This window comes from Columba livia, chromosome 5 (assembly GCF_036013475.1).
Source record: "Columba livia isolate bColLiv1 breed racing homer chromosome 5, bColLiv1.pat.W.v2, whole genome shotgun sequence".
NCBI lineage: Eukaryota > Metazoa > Chordata > Aves > Columbiformes > Columbidae > Columba > Columba livia.
In genome coordinates, this window is record NC_088606.1 from 49,641,172 (window position 1) to 49,660,732 (window position 19,561).

The following is a 19,561-nucleotide window of genomic DNA, read 5'->3' on the forward strand; positions in this document are numbered from 1 at the left end:
ACAGAAATGTAGGCACAGGACAGGAGATACACCAGTTTTAACCAACTCAGCAGTCTGAGACCTAAACAACTCATCGCACTGGACCAAAGGTGACCGTGTACAGAGAAAGAAGACCCGGGTTCATGATCACTGTGCAGCTGCAACCAGGAGGAGCCAAAGGTGGAGACTATGGAAATAGTCTCCCAGAACTCATTGTAATAAGAACCGCCTTCTTGGGGACAGGTTATGAATATGTATAGGCGTTCCTAAAAACTTTCATGAATATGTAACCCTTTACTGTATTTAACCAAGCTTACAACTACTGTAAAATACACACACATCTTGGGTGAAGCTATTCCCTGTGTGTGTCTGACATCATAAAATACACACCTTCCTTACAACCTCAAGGGTTGTAAGGTCATTTCCACACCTCACAGGCAGGATTTGCAAGTGAACAAAATACCAAGTGCCTTCTCTGGGAACAGAAATATTGGGAAATGGTATTTTTTTCCGCATTCCTCCTGTAAGGCCACCCCAGGGCAATACCAGGTTTGACTCCTACATTTTTAAAGCTATTTTTTTTTTTTGGTTTAGGTGTGTTGCTTTCCACGCAAGAGACGGAACCAGATACACCAATATGATATTCAGAGTCCAACTTTATTTTCCAGCTGAGCTAGCTTTATACCAAAAGCTGCCCTGCCCACGCACCTTGCAACAATGTGATTGGTTACAGCACGCGCTATACAGTAACGTGATAGGCTGCATGTACTGTCCACGCGCTCTGCAGGCTTATGTCGGCAATTGCTAATTGGTTGTTACCTTCTTATAGGGTTCCTTTTGTCTCTTGCTTCACCTTCCAGCCAGGCTGGCGACAATTCCATCCCCTCACGGGGGGCCCTCTGCCACTACACAGGTGCAACAACTGCATTTTCCCTTGGAGCAAAGTTTATTAAAACTCTGACTGGGCAAGAAAAGCCTATCAGTTTCTCCTGAAACCACAGCAATGTCTTCTAGGCTGGCTGTCCACCTAATGCCTTGACTAAGATCTTCTCCTGCCATGCTTCAGCTATGAACTTACCAAAAGCAAACATGTAAAACAAGGCATCAGTAGTAGTGTAGTTCAGAAGTAACTGTTTGGTCTTAAAGGAGAAATATACAGATAGATCTTATTTTCATAAGTAGAAAAATGAAGCATTTATTTGCATATAGTCTTTAATAAAGTTCCTGTAGAACCATTCTAGCTAGAGCAAATGTATTAAACCATTTAATAATTTCTCATACTAGCAGAAATGCACACAGTATCTTCTGTTCATATGAAAATCACTTTTCAAGGGACACCAATTTTGAAGCTATGCAGCTGAACAGCTGCTCATTTTTTTTTCTCTAGTGCCTTGGCCACCACTCCTTTTTGAACTCTTTTTGAAGGTGGGAATAGCTCCATTTTAGATTAAAAAAATATTTGTTTTTTTAGAGAGCCTTCCCCAGATATCTGGCAAAAACACCACCCAGAATTAATATAGTAGGTAGTTCTCCTCCTGCCTTTGAAAAGGAGTTCTCTTGAAAGCTTGGCTAATGCATTAGATAGGATTATAGGATTAAAGAGTTCCCGAAGAATAGAGACCCTCTTCTAGAAGATGCCCAGTAATTATTTCAAGGCTAGTAATGATGTAGTGAAAATGTACAGTTTCATGAGCCTCAAGTTCGTACATCCAGAGATGCACAGAAGGTTGATCAACTCTCCAGCCATCCACTCAGGGAATCCACAAATATTTTTGGTACAAACAAATTAGCTTTATGCATGAAAAAGTTCAGATTAAGAATAGGACGTTGCTTTGACGTTGCTCTGCAGGCAGTCACCATTCATGAAATGATCTTCACCTCAGGCTTGGACTCTTCCAGGGCCCTCAGTTCATCATCCACTTCAGAGCTCCAGAAAATATCGTACAAACTATACCCAAACAAAAAGGCAAGCATGTTTAGTGAGCATCCTCCCTTAAAGGAAAGGGGAAAGATGTACAAATGGCCAGTATGGGAAGATAGTATAACAGGATGGGCCCCATCTAGGTTCCAGAGTCTGGCCCAACAGCCAGAAACATGCCTGACAACACAGGACCCTATTACTGTCTCCCCAAAACCATTTTCTCTTTGTTCTCGGCACCCATGGACCAAAGCAGATCACTGTGTTCACATCACTTGGAAAGGACAAGGAGTCTTTTGCAACATGCAGATAACATTTGACAGCCCCTGGGTTACCAGTTGCCCTCAGGTGCAATTCCGAGAGCTGGTACTCATGCCCCCCTCCCAGCAGTGCCCCAGCTTGCTGGACCTCACCACCTGCCATGGGGAAATGCAAACCAGGACCACAAACATCTCACATTAACTGCTGCACATTGCAGCTGGGATTCCTCAAGGCTTCACAAATCTTCCTGACACCTTCATCTTCCAGAGAGTTGTAGCTCAGGTCCAGCTCAGTAAGGCACTGTTTGGTAGCCATGACAGTGCCAAGTGTTGCACAGCAGGCTGCTGTGAGATCGCAGTTACCCAGCCTGCAGAGAGAGGATGGAGAGGCCTGTTCAGTGAGTGATGGCTCCAGAGGCCAGCCCACCAGCCTACACTCAAGCAGCAGGCGTGGACATCTGTAGTACAGACCAGAGATTCCCATTAGGCTGATATGTCTGACACATCAGCAGGGGCTGGTCCATGATCTTCCCAGAGAGACAGATGTCCTCATGGTGACTGCTGAAACACCTAAAAGTCCTCCCTAAAGTTTAACTTTGTGTGTCTCCAGGGGGAGGATGAACCCTAAAAGGATACTCACAACTTCAACACCATGCATGATCTTAACTTTGGTTTACACTGATCATAAATAATCTCTAAAGTTTATTACTTGAGACTTGCAACCAACTTGCAACTGAGGCTTCTCAGCTGTGAATCAAGTAGCTTTAACTGGTCAGCAAACACATATTTCTGGACAGAGACTTGAAGTCTTATTGATGTCTCACACAACTCATCTGCATAACTCATTGTGAGTCTCGGGCATTGGAGCACAGCTCAGGCTTCTGTCAAACGGTGTGGAAACAAGCAGACAAGCACAGTGCCCTGAGCATCATGCAGGCCACAGCCACACCAGTCCAGAGCTCAGTGCCCACCTGGGAAGTAAAGAGGCAGATTGCGAAGGCAAGTCACACCACAGGGCTGGAGTGATGCTCCAGTTGGTCTCCTGCTGGTGAGTTAAGACCAACACTTGCACTGGCACCCATAGAGACTATGGAAAGCAAGAGGCAACTGGTAAAGCCAAGGAAGACTTGCGCTGTTACTGGCAGGCGTGGGAATTAACATGCCAGACCTCAACCAGCAGTTCCTCCACCTCAGCATCCCACCTGAGAGATGCCCCACAGGTGAATTCAGAAAAGGACACATGACACTCTACAGTGAACAGCTCACAAGGAAAAAGCAAGATCCCTCCAGCCTCCCTACACTCTACTTTAGATTCTGAACATACACTGCACTGTGAACTTTCAATTCTGCACCTGGGGAGTGCACCTCTGGATGGCTATTGCATGCACCATCACATGGGTGACAGCCTACACTTGCAAGACACCATGAGAGACAGGATACATGGAAAAACTTGTGGCTTCCATTTACTTGCTATTGGACTAGTTAAACACTAGTTTGCAGTGTGAATTGTTTCATGTGAGCAAAAAAATACCATGCTACCAACTATTTTTATCATCCTCTCTCTGCACACCATTCTTAGAAGGGTAACCACAGCAAGAGAGAAGACAACTTCTAAGGGTGCACCTTACCATAGGGATTGAATGTTGCAGCTGGGGTGTAGCAGCCCTTCACACATCAGTTCAACACCTGCATCTCCCAACTTGTTCTCACCCATGTGCAGTACTTTCAAGTGCTTGTTCACACTGAGAGCAGAGCTGATGGCCTTGCAGCAAGCAGTTGTGAGCCCGCACTCCCTAATCCTGCAAGGCAAAAAGTGATATGAGATCTGGATGGGGGATATAGAGGCACTGTTCACTTCTTCACATAAGCCTGGACAATGGGAACAGAGGAACCAAAGCTTTTCCACAATCACTGTACTCCTGTCAACCTCCTATCTGCTTGACCCTTTCTAAGCAGCACCTCTCCCACTCTTTATGTTTGGGATGTCTGTCTCACAGTGTGCACCTAGGAAAGGCACCTGCCCATAAAGCACACAGAGACAAAGCGTGCAGCTCTCACAGTCACTCTTGGCTCCACGGTGCACTCCTGAGGCACCTCATGAACTCCCCCTTCAGCTGGGGGAAGGAGCTGAACTTGCAACATAGGAAAGTTCAAGTGCTGCTCCTTCAATTTCTATGTGAAAGAACAATTTTCCTCTCCCAGTCATGTGATAACAGACCATCCCAATCTAAAAGGTAACTCTGTCAGCAGAGAGGATGCTGAGAATGTTTTATGTCATTAGAGCCTTCTTTTGGCTAATCAATGAGAGATCTTGGATCCAGTGGAGAACCTGAGATCTGAGCACAGCACTCATTTTGCTACTACATGAGGCATTTCAACTTCAAAAGTCTCTTAGCTGCCATTTGTTGCATGATGAAATATTTTAGATAGTAGCTCTGCAAGTGATGCTCAGTCTCCTATTGCTTTTAACAGGATGACTATGGGGCATATCTTCCAAGTGTCTACAAGTTTAGAAATACACATCCCTTTAGCTCTGTAAGTTTAAATCTTTTGGGTAACAACTGGCACAAGTTGTTTCTGGTACCATAACAACTGAGGTTCTGGTGGGCATTTCTTCACCTATATCTTTCTTCAGTGAGGTCTCCAAAGGCAGCAGTGGGTATGTGAAACTTGACAGCAGCTCACCATAGCTCCTGGAGTTTAGATTTGGGATCCTTGAGTGCCTGACACAGCATTTCCATCCCTGAGTCTCTCAGGTTATTGTCTATCAGACTGATCTCTGTGAGGGTCTCTTTTGTACTGAGGAGTCTGGAGAGATCTTTACAGCTAGCACTTGTGAGATCACAGTCCCATAACCTGCAGGGAAGAACAAAATATTATTTTCCCCCCAAGAATTACTTAGATTAGAAAACAGAGTCCTATTCTAGTATTCTGGATTTCTGGTTACATCATGTCATTTCCTTCTGTCCTTCACAAAACCCATTCATGCATCATACCACACAGCTTTCTCCTTACTTCCCATCTGTTGCACCAAAAGCTCTGTTTGTAACACAAAAAAGATATACAGACATACAACTGTAGACAGATAACTCAACAGGAAGCCAAGACAACACCATCACAAATTTCCATTCACCCTCTTCCCAGAATCTGATCCAAGCGATTTCAGTGTGGTCCTGCTTGTTTTGAGAAGTAACTAATTTGCAGTAGAGACATCCTTGTTTCACCAGGGTGTGTAACTGAGAAACTTTCTGCTTAGGAGCAAACCAGCTGCACAATGTAGATAGCTTGGAGGCTGCAAGAGAGACTTAACCTTTGCCTACCCTTACCATAGCTTCTGGATTTTGCAGTTAGGATGCATCAGTCCTTGGCAGAGCAGAGCTAGACCAGAGTCCCCAATCTTGTTATCTCCCACAGAGAGATCTATCAGTGATGACTTGTTACTGAGAACAGCACTAATCTCCCGACAGCTATCACTGGTTATGCCACAGTTCTCCAGGCTGCAGAGAAAAAACACAGTTGGAGTTGCTACTCCAGACCTGCTGCATTAGATACACCCCAATGCCCAACAGTTCAGACTGAGAAGTGGCTATGGGTTGGTTCCTTGCTGCAAACCAGTGCAGCTCAGTTGGGCACTGCTAGACTCTACAACGCTCAGAGATGATACACGTATCCTAGAGGGGCTCAAGCTGAGGCAACACACCACTCCTGCACTCCACAAGGCTGTTGGGAACTTTTACTCTGACCTGCCCATTCACACTCATTAATGCAAGGATCATTTTTGCCAAACTCCCCATTTACATTGACTGTTATTTTTAAGAACTTCTGGATGTATCACACAGTGAGTCCCTGGCAGCCAAGCCCTCCTGAAGCACAGGGACAAGATAAAATTAATAATGATTCTCCCTTAGACCCTTTCAGAGGCCAAATCCAGCATCTCTGTTTTGAAGCAAAAAAGGAATCTGAATAAATACACACGAATAGCTGCTATGGGGTAACTGCTCCTCTGCTCTGAGATACATGTGAGCAGTCACCCCTTGTAATTGCAGGCTTGACCTGGGGTGCATGGTCACACTGTACCAACTGGCATTAGAGTAAGCTCAGAATTGCACAATTAAAAAAAAAAAAAAAAAAAATGAAAATACCCCAAAACTGAAAGCCCCAGACATTTGCTTGTAGTTTCCAGTTACAGAAATCTGAGCCAGCAAAAAATCTGGCCTAAATTTCAGGTATTCCTGACAAGAATTCTTCTGTCGCATGGATGGTATGACTAGCAGCAGGACTAGTTGCAGTTAGAAATAACCAGCTCTTCCTTACTGTAGTAACTCTAGGTTGCAGCTTGCCTCCACCAGTCCCCGACACAGCTGCTTTACAGCTGTATCTCCTAGTGTGTTGTTACTCAGGCTGAGCTCCTTCAGGGTGGGCTTGCTTTGCAGAGCAACATTGAGAGCTTCCACAATATCACCTGTGAGTTCGCAATACTCCAACCTGCAAGAAGAAAAGAAGTCCAGGGGAAAAACAACTATCTTTACCATGTCCTGCCACCCAAAAGATATCATCCGGTGTGTGTATGCCAGGGCAGAAAACATCCCAACAAGAGTTCAGACCACACAAAGCATGAAAGTAGAGATAACCTCAACAGTTTTTAATTGCATCTCCCTACTCATTTCAGGAAGCGTTAATTTTTAAACTAGACCTCAGGGGACCCCAAGCAAGACTAATTACCCTCCACATTTTTACAGTAGACCTCCATTAAACCAATGCCTTGGAACACATGACCAAGTTTTGCATTGCAGCACATCATTTAGCCTCGCCAGTGAGCCTTCCTGGGAGGAGCTGGGGGCTGTGAATCGACCCAGGTCACGCTCAGCTGTAAAACAAGGATCAAGTGCAACAGAATCAGACTTGTCCTGGGCATCTGAGAGGTTCTGCATTAGCAGCCACCACTGCCAGGAGGGCTAAACAAAACCTATAGGAACAGATGCCCAGATCTTACAAACACGCAAGACCTACCAGCATGAATAGGCATACACTATTTCAGATAAAACAGGAAGAAATCCACATCTGGCAACAAAACTCCTGCTTGTCTCAGAAAAAGACAAGCATGACCTTTCTGATAATCAAATAAGTCCAGTGTCTACTTACTGCAGCTTCTGCAGCTTACAGTTGGGGTTCATCATCCCTTGACATAGCACCTTCACTCCACCGGTTCCCAGTTTGTTATCACCTACATGCAGCTCTGTCAGGGATGGCTGTGCACTGAGGACGGAGCAGAGGGTCTCACAGCTGGCACTTGTCAGATTGCAGTTTTGCAGCCTGACAGAGAGAGGCAACCAGGGTGAGGGAAATGCACAAACCAGAATCACAGAGGTTCTTCTCAGAGAGTTGTATCTGCTGCGGTTTGAGCTTGGAAAGGACACCATAGCACTGACAAGTGCGTAACCCTCTAGAAAGCCATATGTCCAGGTTAGTACTGCTATTTTACAGGTGTGCCAAAATATTTTATCAGCTAGAATTATATCTGCAGCATGAACAATAGCTCCCATGCTTCCTCCAGTGTAAACACTCACCTAGTACCTCTAGCAGAATGATCCACCCTACATTAAGCAACATTGCAACTGCATTATAAAAGTGTTTTAATCATCATAAAGCTTCTCCCAGAGATAAAGCAATGGCATCTTATTATTTCTTTCCCCCTCTGGAAGTGTGATCCAGAGCAGCTAAAAGTAAAAATCTCATCCAACTTGGCTTAAAAACCTGGATTTAGAAGATTAATGGTATACTACAAGAAGGATCTACACAGCTGATCCTTCAGCACTCAGCCTGGGAGAAGCAGTGTAGGAACCATGCTAGTATTGCTATGGGGTGTGGAGAGTTATTGAACAAGACTTTCTGGCAATGGAGAGGTGTTGTGCATGGTGGTACTAAGTTTGACTTGGGTTTGGTTGCTCTTTTATTCCTTATGGCACCTTACTAGAACCTCAAAAATGGACAATTACGTTTCTACAGAACTGAAACAGCCTAATGCAGACTTATTTCTGGAGAAGTTTGAAGCTTACAACAAACTGAAAAACTACTTGTTTCTTAGCCTTCTACTACAAAGTATCACCGTGTGATTAGCTTCACAGTCAACTTTCCCTCTATTTGTCAGTGAATCCTCATCGCAGAGTGCAGAGAGACTTTGAAGCATATCCAATCTAAAAGACAAATGACTTTTGCAATGTAGCATCATGAAAATACTAGACCCACCTGAGGAGCTAAAGGACTCCAGTATCCTGCAGAAGAGATGCTAGACAGAGAAGGTAGCAGCTCTTTGAAGGTCACTGAGGAGCACAGGGAGCAGCCACTGGCTTTGACTAAAACTCCTGCACCATGGTTGCTGAGGGAAATCCACTATTGCTATAATGTAGTGCTGGTGCCTCTGCAAAACACACTGTCTTCAACCAAGCTGGTCCTGCCCAACTGAGAAGACAAGGCTTGAGCCGGTTTGGTTGAGTGCAGAAAAACTGACAGCTCTTGAAACACCAAGGCTCATGAGAACACCCTTTTGCTTGGCTCCTAGAGAAAGGAGTGAGCAAACTGGTCCAGACACTAAACGCTGTGCTTAAAAGTGGCAGAAGAACTGCCTGAAAAATGCATTTGTGAAAATGTCAGGGATGTGTTAATGGCAGAGTAAGGCCCTCTGTGGTCATCCTTTTGTTTAAACCAGCTGCCTAGGCCACAGGAAGATTTGCTACCTCTTCTAAAGAAAGTCTCCAGAAAGCCTTTAGTTGGCTGGGAAAACCCTACCTGTCCTTCCCTTTGTGCTAGAAGAAAAAGGAAGACAGACTGATGATGTGGAGCCTTCCAATAAATATACCACTTAGGTTAAAACTTCCAGGTTTTTCCAACCACCTAACCTAGATAATTGCTGACATTCATCAGCATGGCTCTTACTACCATTGCATACTAGTTTGCCTCATGACTTAAACTGCAGCAGTCTGCAAGCGTGTTAGAGCAAGACAACCAACAGGGCTTTACCATAACTTCTGTAGGCTACAACTTGGCATCAGCAACCCTTTACACAGGTATTCCATGCCTGCATCTCCAAGTTCATTGTTGTTCAGCTTCAGCTCTGTGAGGGATGGATTCATATTGATGATGGAGCAGAGATCCTCACAGTTACTGCTGGAGAGATTGCAGTCATCCAGCCTGAAACAGAAAGGGTGAAGAAGCACTTTAATCCTCAGGGTTACTCTGTTCTCCCTGGCTGGAACACTCCCCATAAAAGCAAAGTGGGTAATTAACTCCTCTGCAGTCCCTGGGATGCCTCCATAAGTACGTGCATGGCCTGTTGTGTGACACACAGCCAAAACCAAGACATGCGCTCTCTGCAGTGCTGCAGTACAGAAAGGGCTGGACCACAGTTCCCCAAGCCACAGACCACCTCCGTGCTGCATCGAAAAGGGCACATGACTCAAGTCATCCCGCCTTGTCAGGCCTTCAGCTGGAGGATGCACCTTCATTTAAACACTGGTAGCAACAAACTACCTGGTATCTGAAGCCACATCTAACCAAAGGCCAGCTTACAGGCTGTGAGACTGGTTCTGCACTGAGACCCGCTAAGTTGGGTCTTCAGTTGGCCCCACAGACACCTATCAGTAGTTTGGTCTCACGCAGGTAAGTCATGCCAGTCTGTACCATCTCTCTCCAGTGTGACTCTCAGTGCACAAACAGAGTTTGCAGTGTGGTAGTGGCTTCTCCCACTGGACACCAGCATTTTTCTAGTTGTTGCTAAACTGATGGGGGAAATTGAATTGGAATGAGAGCCAAGGAAAGGATTTTGAGCCCAGCACAGGCAGAGAGGCAGAAAAGACAAGGGGCTAAAGGAAGGTGCCATGAAGAACCCTACAGCCCCAGGCACAGCCAAGACTGCCAAAAGTTGCCTGGTCATTTCTCCTTAGACAACACTATGAAAACTGAGGCTCCAGGAGGCTTCTCCTTCTCTCCTTCTAGAAAGAAGATTTCACTCCCAAGGGGATTGTGTTCAACACTGACTGACAATCACTGCCACAGCCACTCTCATCCACTATGTTTTGAGCAGCCCAGCCTCTGCCCAGGAGACAACCATCCCACTGCCCTACCAACCTTGCCAGCAAAAAGCTTCTTTCTAAAACAAAATCAAGACACTTTCAGTCTGCCTCGTGTTCTCTGAGCAATTGCTGGCTTGATGTGGCCCACCATCTCCAGCCTAAGCAAGACAATGGGGTGTGAATTCCTAATCAGTAGAGGAGAAAGAGTGGGGGAGCAACTCTTCTGAACTTTGTCCTACAAGCTTACACTCAAGGAGACAGTTCCATCACACTGGTTTGCTCAACACACAAAGCAGGTACATTTGAAAATCAACTGATGGCATGTGGCTGTGCATGACTATTAAGTAACAGTTACTTGACAGCATCTGACCTGCAGCCCAGAAAGCATGCAACTTAATGAGCACATTCTCTTGAGGGAGAAAGAAAACGACAGTATTACCAAAATAGTGTTCAAATGTTACCTAGCTGAGTTCTATTGCATGCTATAGAACAAGGGCAGTATTACTTCATGCTGAAGGATGCAGCATTACTTCATACCAAAGGATGCTTATCTGTAGTTGAAAAAACTTCGCAAGAGGATTTTTTTTTTTCCCACCTCCCATTTAAATTAACTTTCTGGATAAAAATAGGTAGAATCATTCCTGTTACTGTGTAATTTCTAAGTCACAGGTCAACAGTTGTGCCACTAAAAAATACAGGAAATAAATGCAATAGTTCTTACTTAGAGATGATACACAGTTACTACCTGATGGTTTTGCAGGATTTCATTGTGGACAGAAGTTCAGCCCATCTAGATGGGTTCATCTCCTCACACTGGATGTCTAGCTCCATTTTGAGAGTTGAGATAAGACCTGAAATTAAACAAACAAACAAACATACATTTTTTTTTGACTGAGAAGCAACAATCTTCTTCAATTCCCCCAGTTCCCAGCAGCGAGCTACACTGTGCAGAAAACAGATCATGTTTTTCCAACACCAGCCTGCTGCAAGCACCAGTACAAGCCAGCAGCGTAAGAGCAGTTTTTTCTGGGACTCAGCAAGGCCCTCCTCCAAGAGGCAAAATGCACATGGATCCTGGAAAGATACAGCAATAGCTTGTTATCTGAAGGCTCCTTGCACAAGAGTAAGATGCTCACGTTCCCTCTTCTTTTTAGAGGCACTGTTTCTGCTGTCTCAGTGTCAAACTACTGAGCCACACAGTTGCTGAGTGCTACCTTGTGGGACCTTGAGCTATATTTAACATGAGGGTATTTTTGAGAGAATGAGGAAGATGAGCATGAGAACTGCTTGGGCTCAGACTATAAACCCTGCTGGCCACACATTTGTGTGTGAGAGGTGGAACCTAGGCAGATGGGAGAAGCATTCCTCCATAATTTGATATCCAAGCTTTGAGAGACCACTCTGGTTGGGCAAGTGCAAGTACAGAAAAGCTGGTAAGCACAATTTTTGTTTTTTGCTCTGCAGTCAAACTGCATGTCTGAACGGATGTAAACTCAACTCTAGGCCGAGTTTACAAGGAATAGCATTAAAGGCAGCGCTCCATTAGATGACAATATGCAGTCTTGGTTTCTTGGCTTTGCTAATATGACTCAGACTACAGGGTATTAAAAAAAAAAATAATCCTGAGCTATCACATTGGAATGTGAACAGTAAAGAAAAAACACCAGGCATTACTGACTGCAGTTCATCACTGTCTTTTCTTGATACCATAAAATCAGGGGTATCCCACACCAGGCTTTTCAGAGAGGTATCAGAGCACAAATCAGGTTTCACCCACAACAAATCCCTCATCCACGTGGGAAGAGGACCCGACACAAGAGGAGGGAGGCAAGGAGCACATTCTGTTAAAGCACACGAAGGAAAGCAGAACACAGAACATGGCGTTAGCAGACTTCAGGTACATCCTCGGCCTCTCTCCTTTCATCCACAAAGCAAAGCGCTGCTGGAAGTCACGACCGCGGCCTCAGTGGGTTCGCATCACAGCCCCACGCGTAAAGGGGTTTGAATCCCGTGGTGTTGTAAATCAGTGATGACTCAAAACAAAGGAAAAAAAATGAGCGAACAGCTCAATGGAAATTAATTACATAATTTAGGAAGCACGTCCCGAGTTTGCTTACTGTATTTGTTCCTTATTTTCCCTCCCTCAGATCAAAAACAGAGTTGCCCCTCCACCAAGCTCTGCACCTTCCTGCAAGCTGAAGGAGAACCATATTTCGGAGTAGCGTATCTCCGAGCACGGCGCGACCCTAGCCCCGCGCGCACACCCGCCACTGCTGCTCGCCCTACCCGGTCACCGCTGCGGCCAGCCGCCCTCTTTACTCACAAGGCTTCCGCACACGCTTTCCTGCACCACAGTTAACGCTTCACACCGGAACCCACCCAGCTTTCCCTTCGCCCAGACCCCGCCCCTTCCGCCGCTCCGCCCGCGCAGCTGCCGCTGCCTGCCCGGCTCCTTCCTGGCTCCTCCCAGCGGGGCGGGCACGGAGCCGAGGGGGGCGGAGCGCAGCGGGGCGGGGTCGGTCGCCTTCTCTCTTAATTGTTTTTCCTTTTTCCCCCTTTCTTTCTCCTCTTCCTCTCCCTTTTTTTTTTTCCTCTATTCTCTCCCTTTCCCCCTCTGTCCCTTTTCCTCCTGCCCTCTCTGCCACTTCTCCCCCTTTCCCCTCTCTTTCCCTCTTATTACCTTTCCCTTTCAACTTTTTTCTTGACTTCTCCCTCCTTCCCTCCCTCCCTCCTTCCTTCCCTCCCTCCCTCCCTCCTTCCTTCCCTCCCTCCTATTTCCCTTTTTTTTCCTGTAGTCTCCCCACTTACCTGTTTTCTCTCCTTCTCTCTTCTTTCCCCCTTCCCTCTTTTCGTTCCTTTCCCCCTCCTCTTTCCCCATTTCTTTCTCATCTTCTACCCCACCTTTTCCTCCTCTTTTTCCTCCTTTTCCCTTTTCCTCCCTCCCCTGTTGCCCCTTTTTCCCATCCACCCCATCTCCTCCCAGAGCAGATGCACTGGGATATGTGGGAAACAAGACAGGAGAGGGGGAAATCCCTGTTGTATGTGGATGCAAAAGGGACGGGAGGATCAAACATTAAATGGGAAGGTATCCCACCGGGCTGGAAAGGCAGCCTCTGCCCCATGCTGGGACAGAGCGCAATGGGGATGCATGCAGGTCACCCAGCGGAAGAGGCAACATGAGGGTATCTTGGCCAGGGGAGAGAGGACCCTCCCTTATACTTCCCTGGGGAGGTCAAGAACGGGGAACTGGGAATGACAACGAGAATAACCATTCCTCAGTGGATCCTTCCAGACGACTGCATATGGGGGCCAGCTTGGAGAGCCTGGGATGTCTCCCCCTTCATCCCTTTCACCAGTCCTCTCTGTGACACATTTCTTGTACTCTGTCTCCGTCATTAGTGTAGCAAGCACATTGATGAGCAGATAACCTGCACCTCGCTGGCACAAAAGCCTCTCCTCTAAGCAGTTTGAAACAAAGCCACGAGAGCAATGGAGGATGGGCATGTCAGAGTTCGCTACCGCAATGACCATTGTCCTCCCTGGACTTTCCCCATGCCACTGCACCCATCCGACCCCAGTAACCAGCAGCTTGGCCACACACCCATCCCATGGTGGGAGGGAGGGTGCCAGCGCCTGGCTGGGGCTCGAAGCTATTCGTCATCGCTCAGCCTGCTTCCTCCTCCGGATGTCAGCTACTCCCTGTCTCCGTATTGTTTCCCAGTACTTGTAGCCTCAGTTCAGATTTTTGCAAGACAGAGCAAAGAAAGGTTTTGAAATGCTGAGAGCTTTCTAGGCAACATACTGAGTCGCCTCCCTTCCTCCCTCCCAAAATCTTAATGTCTCCCCCAGTTTCTTCTTCCTACAAACACCCCATCCCCCTGGCTCACACAATAGTTCAACAGCCATTCCCTATAAAGCAGCCTCTGCAACACACTGCTTTAAAATTGCTACATGCTCTTCCCTGGTAAGCAGAAGGGCATGTTTAGGGAGTTTAAGAGCCCAGTTTAGCTGCTGATACATACCTCACTCTTCTCGGCACTCTGCGGAGAGCAAGGAGGGCAGAGCTGACGCCTTCCTGCTGCTGTTACTATGCAACCTCTGCTGTTGTACACACGCAACCTCTGCTGTTGTACACACGCAACCTCTGCTGTTGTATACACGGTGCCTGCTGGAGGGAGAAAAGCAATTTGGGGCTGTTATGGCTTTTTTCCTCCCAGGGCAGCTCTTCAGCAGCCCACAGAGCCACACTCTGTGCATGATCATACCTGACTTAGTCCTGATGCAAACATCTCACAAAGCCTGATGATGATAGACGTGGCTTTAACCTTACCTCTGATCACATAGCCACCTGCTAGGGTTTAAAGCACAGCAAGGAAGCAGTTGCTATTGACGGATACGTCCAAAAATGAGGTCACAAACTGTGCTAGATTGTGGACGGACATGCTGGAGTTTGCAAACAGTTTCTCCATTCCTCAGGCCAGCTTGTTTCCTCCTGGATGGGGAGTGATGCTGAGCACATTACTGCCTCCCTGCCACCTCACCCAGGGGTTAAACCCCCTGGCAGGGGCTAGGGCATGGCCTGGTCCTGCGAGAGCTGGATGCTCATATAGCCTGGAAGGGTTCCCCGGGAACAGCCCTGTTCTTGCCTTCCTAAAATTGCCTCTCAGCAGAAAGCAGAGCCCCTGGTCCTAAACCTCCTTTTCCCGAACTCCTGCCGGCTCTTCCCCTCACCAAAGATTACCCTGCCATCACTCAAGCTGCATCACATAATAATTGCAGGTTGAAGTAACCCACTTTCTCCCCATATCTTCAATGGCATGAAGACTAATTAATGTTTCAATAGGCTGCAATTGAACCAGACGCAGAAGGACAGCTCCGTTTTTCCCTCCTGCAGCTGCTGATGCCAGCAGAGGAGATGGCAGCACAGGCTGGGAAGCACAGCTTTTGTTGCAACCCAGGGGCAGCACTAGAGTTTTTCTTCCCAGTTGCCTGTTTTGTCCTTCTTCTGGAGAAGATGGGAACGGACCGCCAAAAGAGCTCGAAGAGCTAAACCCCACCTTCATTAGTGCCCAGAAGAGGGTGCACCTCTTCTTTATTCCCTTCCAGGAGAGACAGGGTTGTCCACACAAAGGGGTTATTAGAACAGTCTTTGTGCCCCTGGGTCTGACTTGAGACCTGCCCAGCCATGAGGTTGGAGTTGGTACAAGCTTCTGGTTTTGGTGCTTGCCAGGACACTCCCTGGCAGGTGGATGGATGGGATGCTGCAGCTGGTGAAGAATGTCTCTGCCCTTCTCGCTTAGCATGGTGCTCTCAGGAAGACCACTAATGTTAGGAAGTAGGTGAATGCTGGCAAGAAGTTGCATCATCACCTGGTCCACCAGGCAATTTGAAATCAGATGCCTGTCATCCAGCGTGGCAGCAAAGGTGTCATTTCCTATCCAGGCAGTGCTGGCTCCTCACTGCTTTAAGTTTCTGGTCTGCCACTAAATTCAGGAGTCTCTAAAGGACAAACTCTAGTGTTCATTAGAGGTTTTCAAAGTGTTTTATGTCACATGGACTTTCTGTAGACCTCCTTACCTAGACAAAGCACCCACTACACACTGGTCTATGCTGGTGAAAAACTAGATTTACAAGCCAGGTAGACATGCCGAGATGTTATCAGCTTCTATCTCCCTTTTGTTCCTTTGGCTGTCCTCAGTGTGGGGACAACAAAAGGCATCTCGAAAAAAATCTATTGCCCTTTCCCCAGCAAACAAGACCAGGCTGTCGTACTCACTGAGATACGCACAAGTCCAGAGGAAACTATGCAAAATGAGGCTGAGAAAGCCAACAGCAAACACCAGTGAGAAATGCGGGTGTATATCTTTCCATGGAAACAGGGGAAAACTCCTGGCAGGGAAGGTACATCCATTTGGGCATTTGCACAGACTCAGGTTTGACTTCCTAAGGAATTTCACGGTGACATCTGCCCTTTGTTCCCTTCTTCTTTGTCACCATTCCCCCACGACCTTTTGGGGGGCCTCCCTCTCCTTTGGCCTTTGTGCCAGGGAGGGAGAGCATGGTGCTGCCTGCCTTGCCCCTGCTGCTTGTGGGCATGGCTGGCATGGACCCAGCAAGGGGTGGTCTTGTGTCCCAAGATCTGGGGAAGTTCAGATGTGTGTCTTCATCTAAGGTGTCTTCATTTTCAAAATAAATTTACGCCATAACTCTAGAGCAAACCTACAAAACGGTACTTAAATTAAGCTCATTAATGCAAGCTGAAAGCTTTGCCTTTCCTCCCTCTTGCAGTTTCCCATTCTGTCCTCTTTGCTCTCATGTTGCCTCTGTGCAAATAAAGCCAATAAAATTTTCAGGGTAGTGACAGATCTTTTGCTAACTTGACCGTGCCATGCCTACCAGCAAAATCATTGGATAAATCCAGCCATGGCAATCAAAACAGTGAGTCATAAGCATGTGCTCAGGTTCATTTGTTGCACTGGAAGCCTTGTTCTAAGTCCTACTTGATCCATTGCTGGAAGCCATTTGTTCCTTGAGCTTGTGTGCAACTTGAAGTAAGGCTTTGTAGGGGAGAAAATGCAAAACTTGGCTCATTCCTTAAGAGCTGGTGGGCTGATAAAGCACTGGGGAGCAAATCGTCTTGGGGAGACAGAGTGGAGAACCCAACACTGTGGTTTAGCTGATGCCTTGGGAGCACAAAAAAAGGGAGGTCAATAAACAGATGCTGGTAGCACATAGCTGGGAGTGCTGGGCTCCTCAGCAAATAGAGGCAAATGCTCACCCGACTTGCATGTGTGCATGCACACATATCGATGTTCCATATTGTGGCAGCTCACTGTAGATTCCCACAAGAAAGCCATTAGGGAGGAATTTTTAGCTGTTCTGATGTGGTCATCTTGTTCTTCTAAAAGAAAAGCTGTTATCTTCATTTCATGCTGGTTTTGTTTTTTTGAGGTATGGGGATCATTATAATGAAACAGTGTTGTGAGCATATGCCTAATGTGTAATCACTGTGTATTCAGTTTTTCACTGTGGGTCCAGTCAAATGGGGCACCAAGAAAATGAGGCTTTGCAGACATGTTCATTAGCCACTGCACCGCATTGACCTGCAGAAAAGTATGGCCACGGGAATTTTTCGCTCAACCCTGCTTTTCTTCTGCGTCTTCTGCCTCAACCCGTAGCAATGGTTGCCTGCCAGTCTGCAGAGGGCGATGAAGCATCAGTTTGACCAGAGTCCACCATCCTGAGGTTGCCCGTGGTCACCAAGGTATTGCAGGGGCTGAGGGCTGACATGAGACCAAAGCTAGAGGGGAAAGCGAGAGGACAGAACCACAGAGACCAATGTATTTCACACTAGAGTGTCTTCATGCCAGCTGTGTAGCAGCTGATTAAATAGGAGACTGCGATGGATTTCACTTTCCTGTTAAATCCTGCTGCATAGGAAGACTATAATTGTTTGTTGAAGCTTTGAAGACCATTGTAGCAGCAGCTGGTTATTTCATAAGATTGTCTGGGACTCAGAAGCCTGAGTGTAAGACAGCTTTAAAAGGCAAGAATGAAATCTTCAAGCTAACCACGCCCCACCCCCCAACTTACCATTGCCATTTTCTGGAAAGGACTGGTAGGTGTCTGTTGGGACATGGCTAATAGAGAAGGGGCATGGCTCTATTGATCCGTTGTATCAGGAGAATTCTGTTCTAAGTTAGCATGAGTAGGCCTCAGTTAGCATGAGTTTGGTGTAGCATAGTGGAAAAGTACTGAGCGGTTGCTCTCTGGTTCAGCTGAGCGTTTAGATAAAAAAGCTGGGGAATTATCTCTAGCAGGGTGAGAAGGTTGCATTCCAGAGAAACCACAAGAAGGTTGAGCTCATTATGTATACTATCCAATCAATAGAAGACGAGTAGGCATAATTATTGTATACTATCCAATTAATAGAAGACGAGTAGGCATAATTACTGTATACTATCCAATTAATAGGTGACGAGTATGCATAATTATTGTAAGTCTTATATAAATCAGCTTAGTGCATCAATAAAGTTGAGGTATGCTTATCACTCATATTGGGTCGGCCGCATTTCTTCCTCCGTCCGCTCGGGTCTGGAACTCTGATGGGACTTTTCTCTGCAGGTGTCCACCACTGGTGGAGACATCTCTCTCTAGTCTCTGTGAGACTATCCATGAGAATTCATGGTTCTTTGTGCCAAATAATCACTCTGAAAAGCCAGTGCACCCTCTCTTCGACCCAGTTCTTCTTTTGCCTATGGGGAATTAGTTGGGAATTGTCTTATTTAAACATTCATGCTGCCTATAAAGAAGGGCAGTGGGGTTAGAAGGGCTTTTAAAGACCTGCAGGAGTTAAATAGTAAAACAGACAGGACCTCAACCTGGAGTACAGCATGGTTATAGATGTGCAGAAAGACCACAGCTGAGTAGTGCTACTCTGCAAAAATCTCTGCACATGACACTTATCGAGACAAAAAGAGTTTCCCCAGGTTTATTCTTTTTAAAATGAGACACAGTAATATTAAGGCTTCTTTCTGAAGGTGTGGTTTAATGGAAGGATGTTGCAGAATTTGGTCAGTCTGGAAGGCGTCCACCAATGTTTTCCACTGTGCACCAGGTCCTGCTTGGGGATCTGATGGGCGCGCTGGGAAGTTCTCTGGGATTCAAGAGTGTGGGCTCCCAGTCAGATCTCTTCCCTCATCAACCACTCCAGGGCTGACACGTATGCTGTGCAGAGGGGTGAGCCTACCCCAGGCCCACTGCAAAAGTCTGGGGATGGGATGTTTTGCAATTTTCTCAGGTGGGGGCTGTGAGCAGCTTGAAAACTGAATTCCACTCTTTGCCATTGAAATTTGTCAGAAAGGTAATTTCTTCATGCATGTAACTGGAGAAAATGTGAATAATTTTTTTCCACCTTTGGTGTCCAGTTCAGCTTATGACTGGGATGAAAATCCCAACTGAACATATTCTTATGGGGTTGAGTTTTTTTTGTTATATACCTTCTGTTTTTAAAATCCAGTCTCTTCTTCTTTAAAGGATTTGATTATTCCCTGTGGCTTGTTGAAGTATAATAATAGCAGAATGTGAAGAATTTGAATATTTGCCTGAACTTTGCACCTGGATAATTTGACTGGGAAAAAATCTTGTCATTTTTTTTACTAAATGGTCTATCCATCAATGCTTTCTTGCAGTATTTTAATTCCTTTATCAAATTTACCAAAGGCAAATTTTGACTTTATTGGAAGCTCCCAGGAGATGGGATCTCTGGGAGTGTGTGACTCCTGGATGGGATGAGCGGGTGAGGGCTGGGGTGGGAGCTCCTATGGGAAGCGTCA

At 46.3% G+C, this 19,561-nt stretch overlaps 1 protein-coding gene across 5 annotated transcripts; it reads right to left on the reverse strand.

Moving 5' to 3' along the window:
- Positions 1-617: 617 nt before the first annotated feature.
- Positions 618-14,933, reverse strand: RNH1 (ribonuclease/angiogenin inhibitor 1). 5 transcript variants are annotated; one of them, XM_005509059.3, is made up of 11 exons: positions 14,492-14,933; positions 14,249-14,394; positions 10,972-11,077; positions 9,175-9,345; positions 7,300-7,470; positions 6,472-6,642; positions 5,484-5,654; positions 4,843-5,013; positions 3,786-3,956; positions 2,355-2,525; positions 618-1,927 (listed from the first exon to the last, which is right to left on the reverse strand). In XM_005509059.3, the coding sequence occupies exons 3-11, from the start codon at positions 11,055-11,057 to the stop codon at positions 1,840-1,842; spliced, it is 1,371 nt and encodes a 456-aa protein (XP_005509116.1). In that variant the 5' UTR covers positions 11,058-11,077; positions 14,249-14,394; positions 14,492-14,933; the 3' UTR covers positions 618-1,839. The 5 variants fall into 5 exon arrangements, with proteins under 5 accessions (XP_005509116.1, XP_064921072.1, XP_064921073.1 ...); XM_065065000.1 differs by lacking the exons at positions 14,249-14,394; positions 14,492-14,933 and adding an exon at positions 12,550-12,703; XM_065065001.1 differs by lacking the exons at positions 14,249-14,394; positions 14,492-14,933 and adding an exon at positions 12,513-12,689.
- Positions 14,934-19,561: the final 4,628 nt, after the last annotated feature.

What these genes read in the sequence shown, in the direction of transcription:
- RNH1 (XM_005509059.3), bottom strand. Translation starts at nt 11,057, where the DNA reads ATGGAGCTAGACATCCAGTGTGAGGAGATGAACCCATCTAGATGGGCT. An exon ending in TGTAGCCTACAGAAGTTATG is followed by an intron (nt 7,471 to 9,174) that starts GTAAAGCCCTGT and finishes TCTCTCTGTCAG; the next exon opens with GCTGCAAAACTGCAATCTGA. An exon ending in TGCAATGTGCAGCAGTTAAT is followed by an intron (nt 1,928 to 2,354) that starts GTGAGATGTTTG and finishes GTTTGGGTATAG; the next exon opens with TTTGTACGATATTTTCTGGA.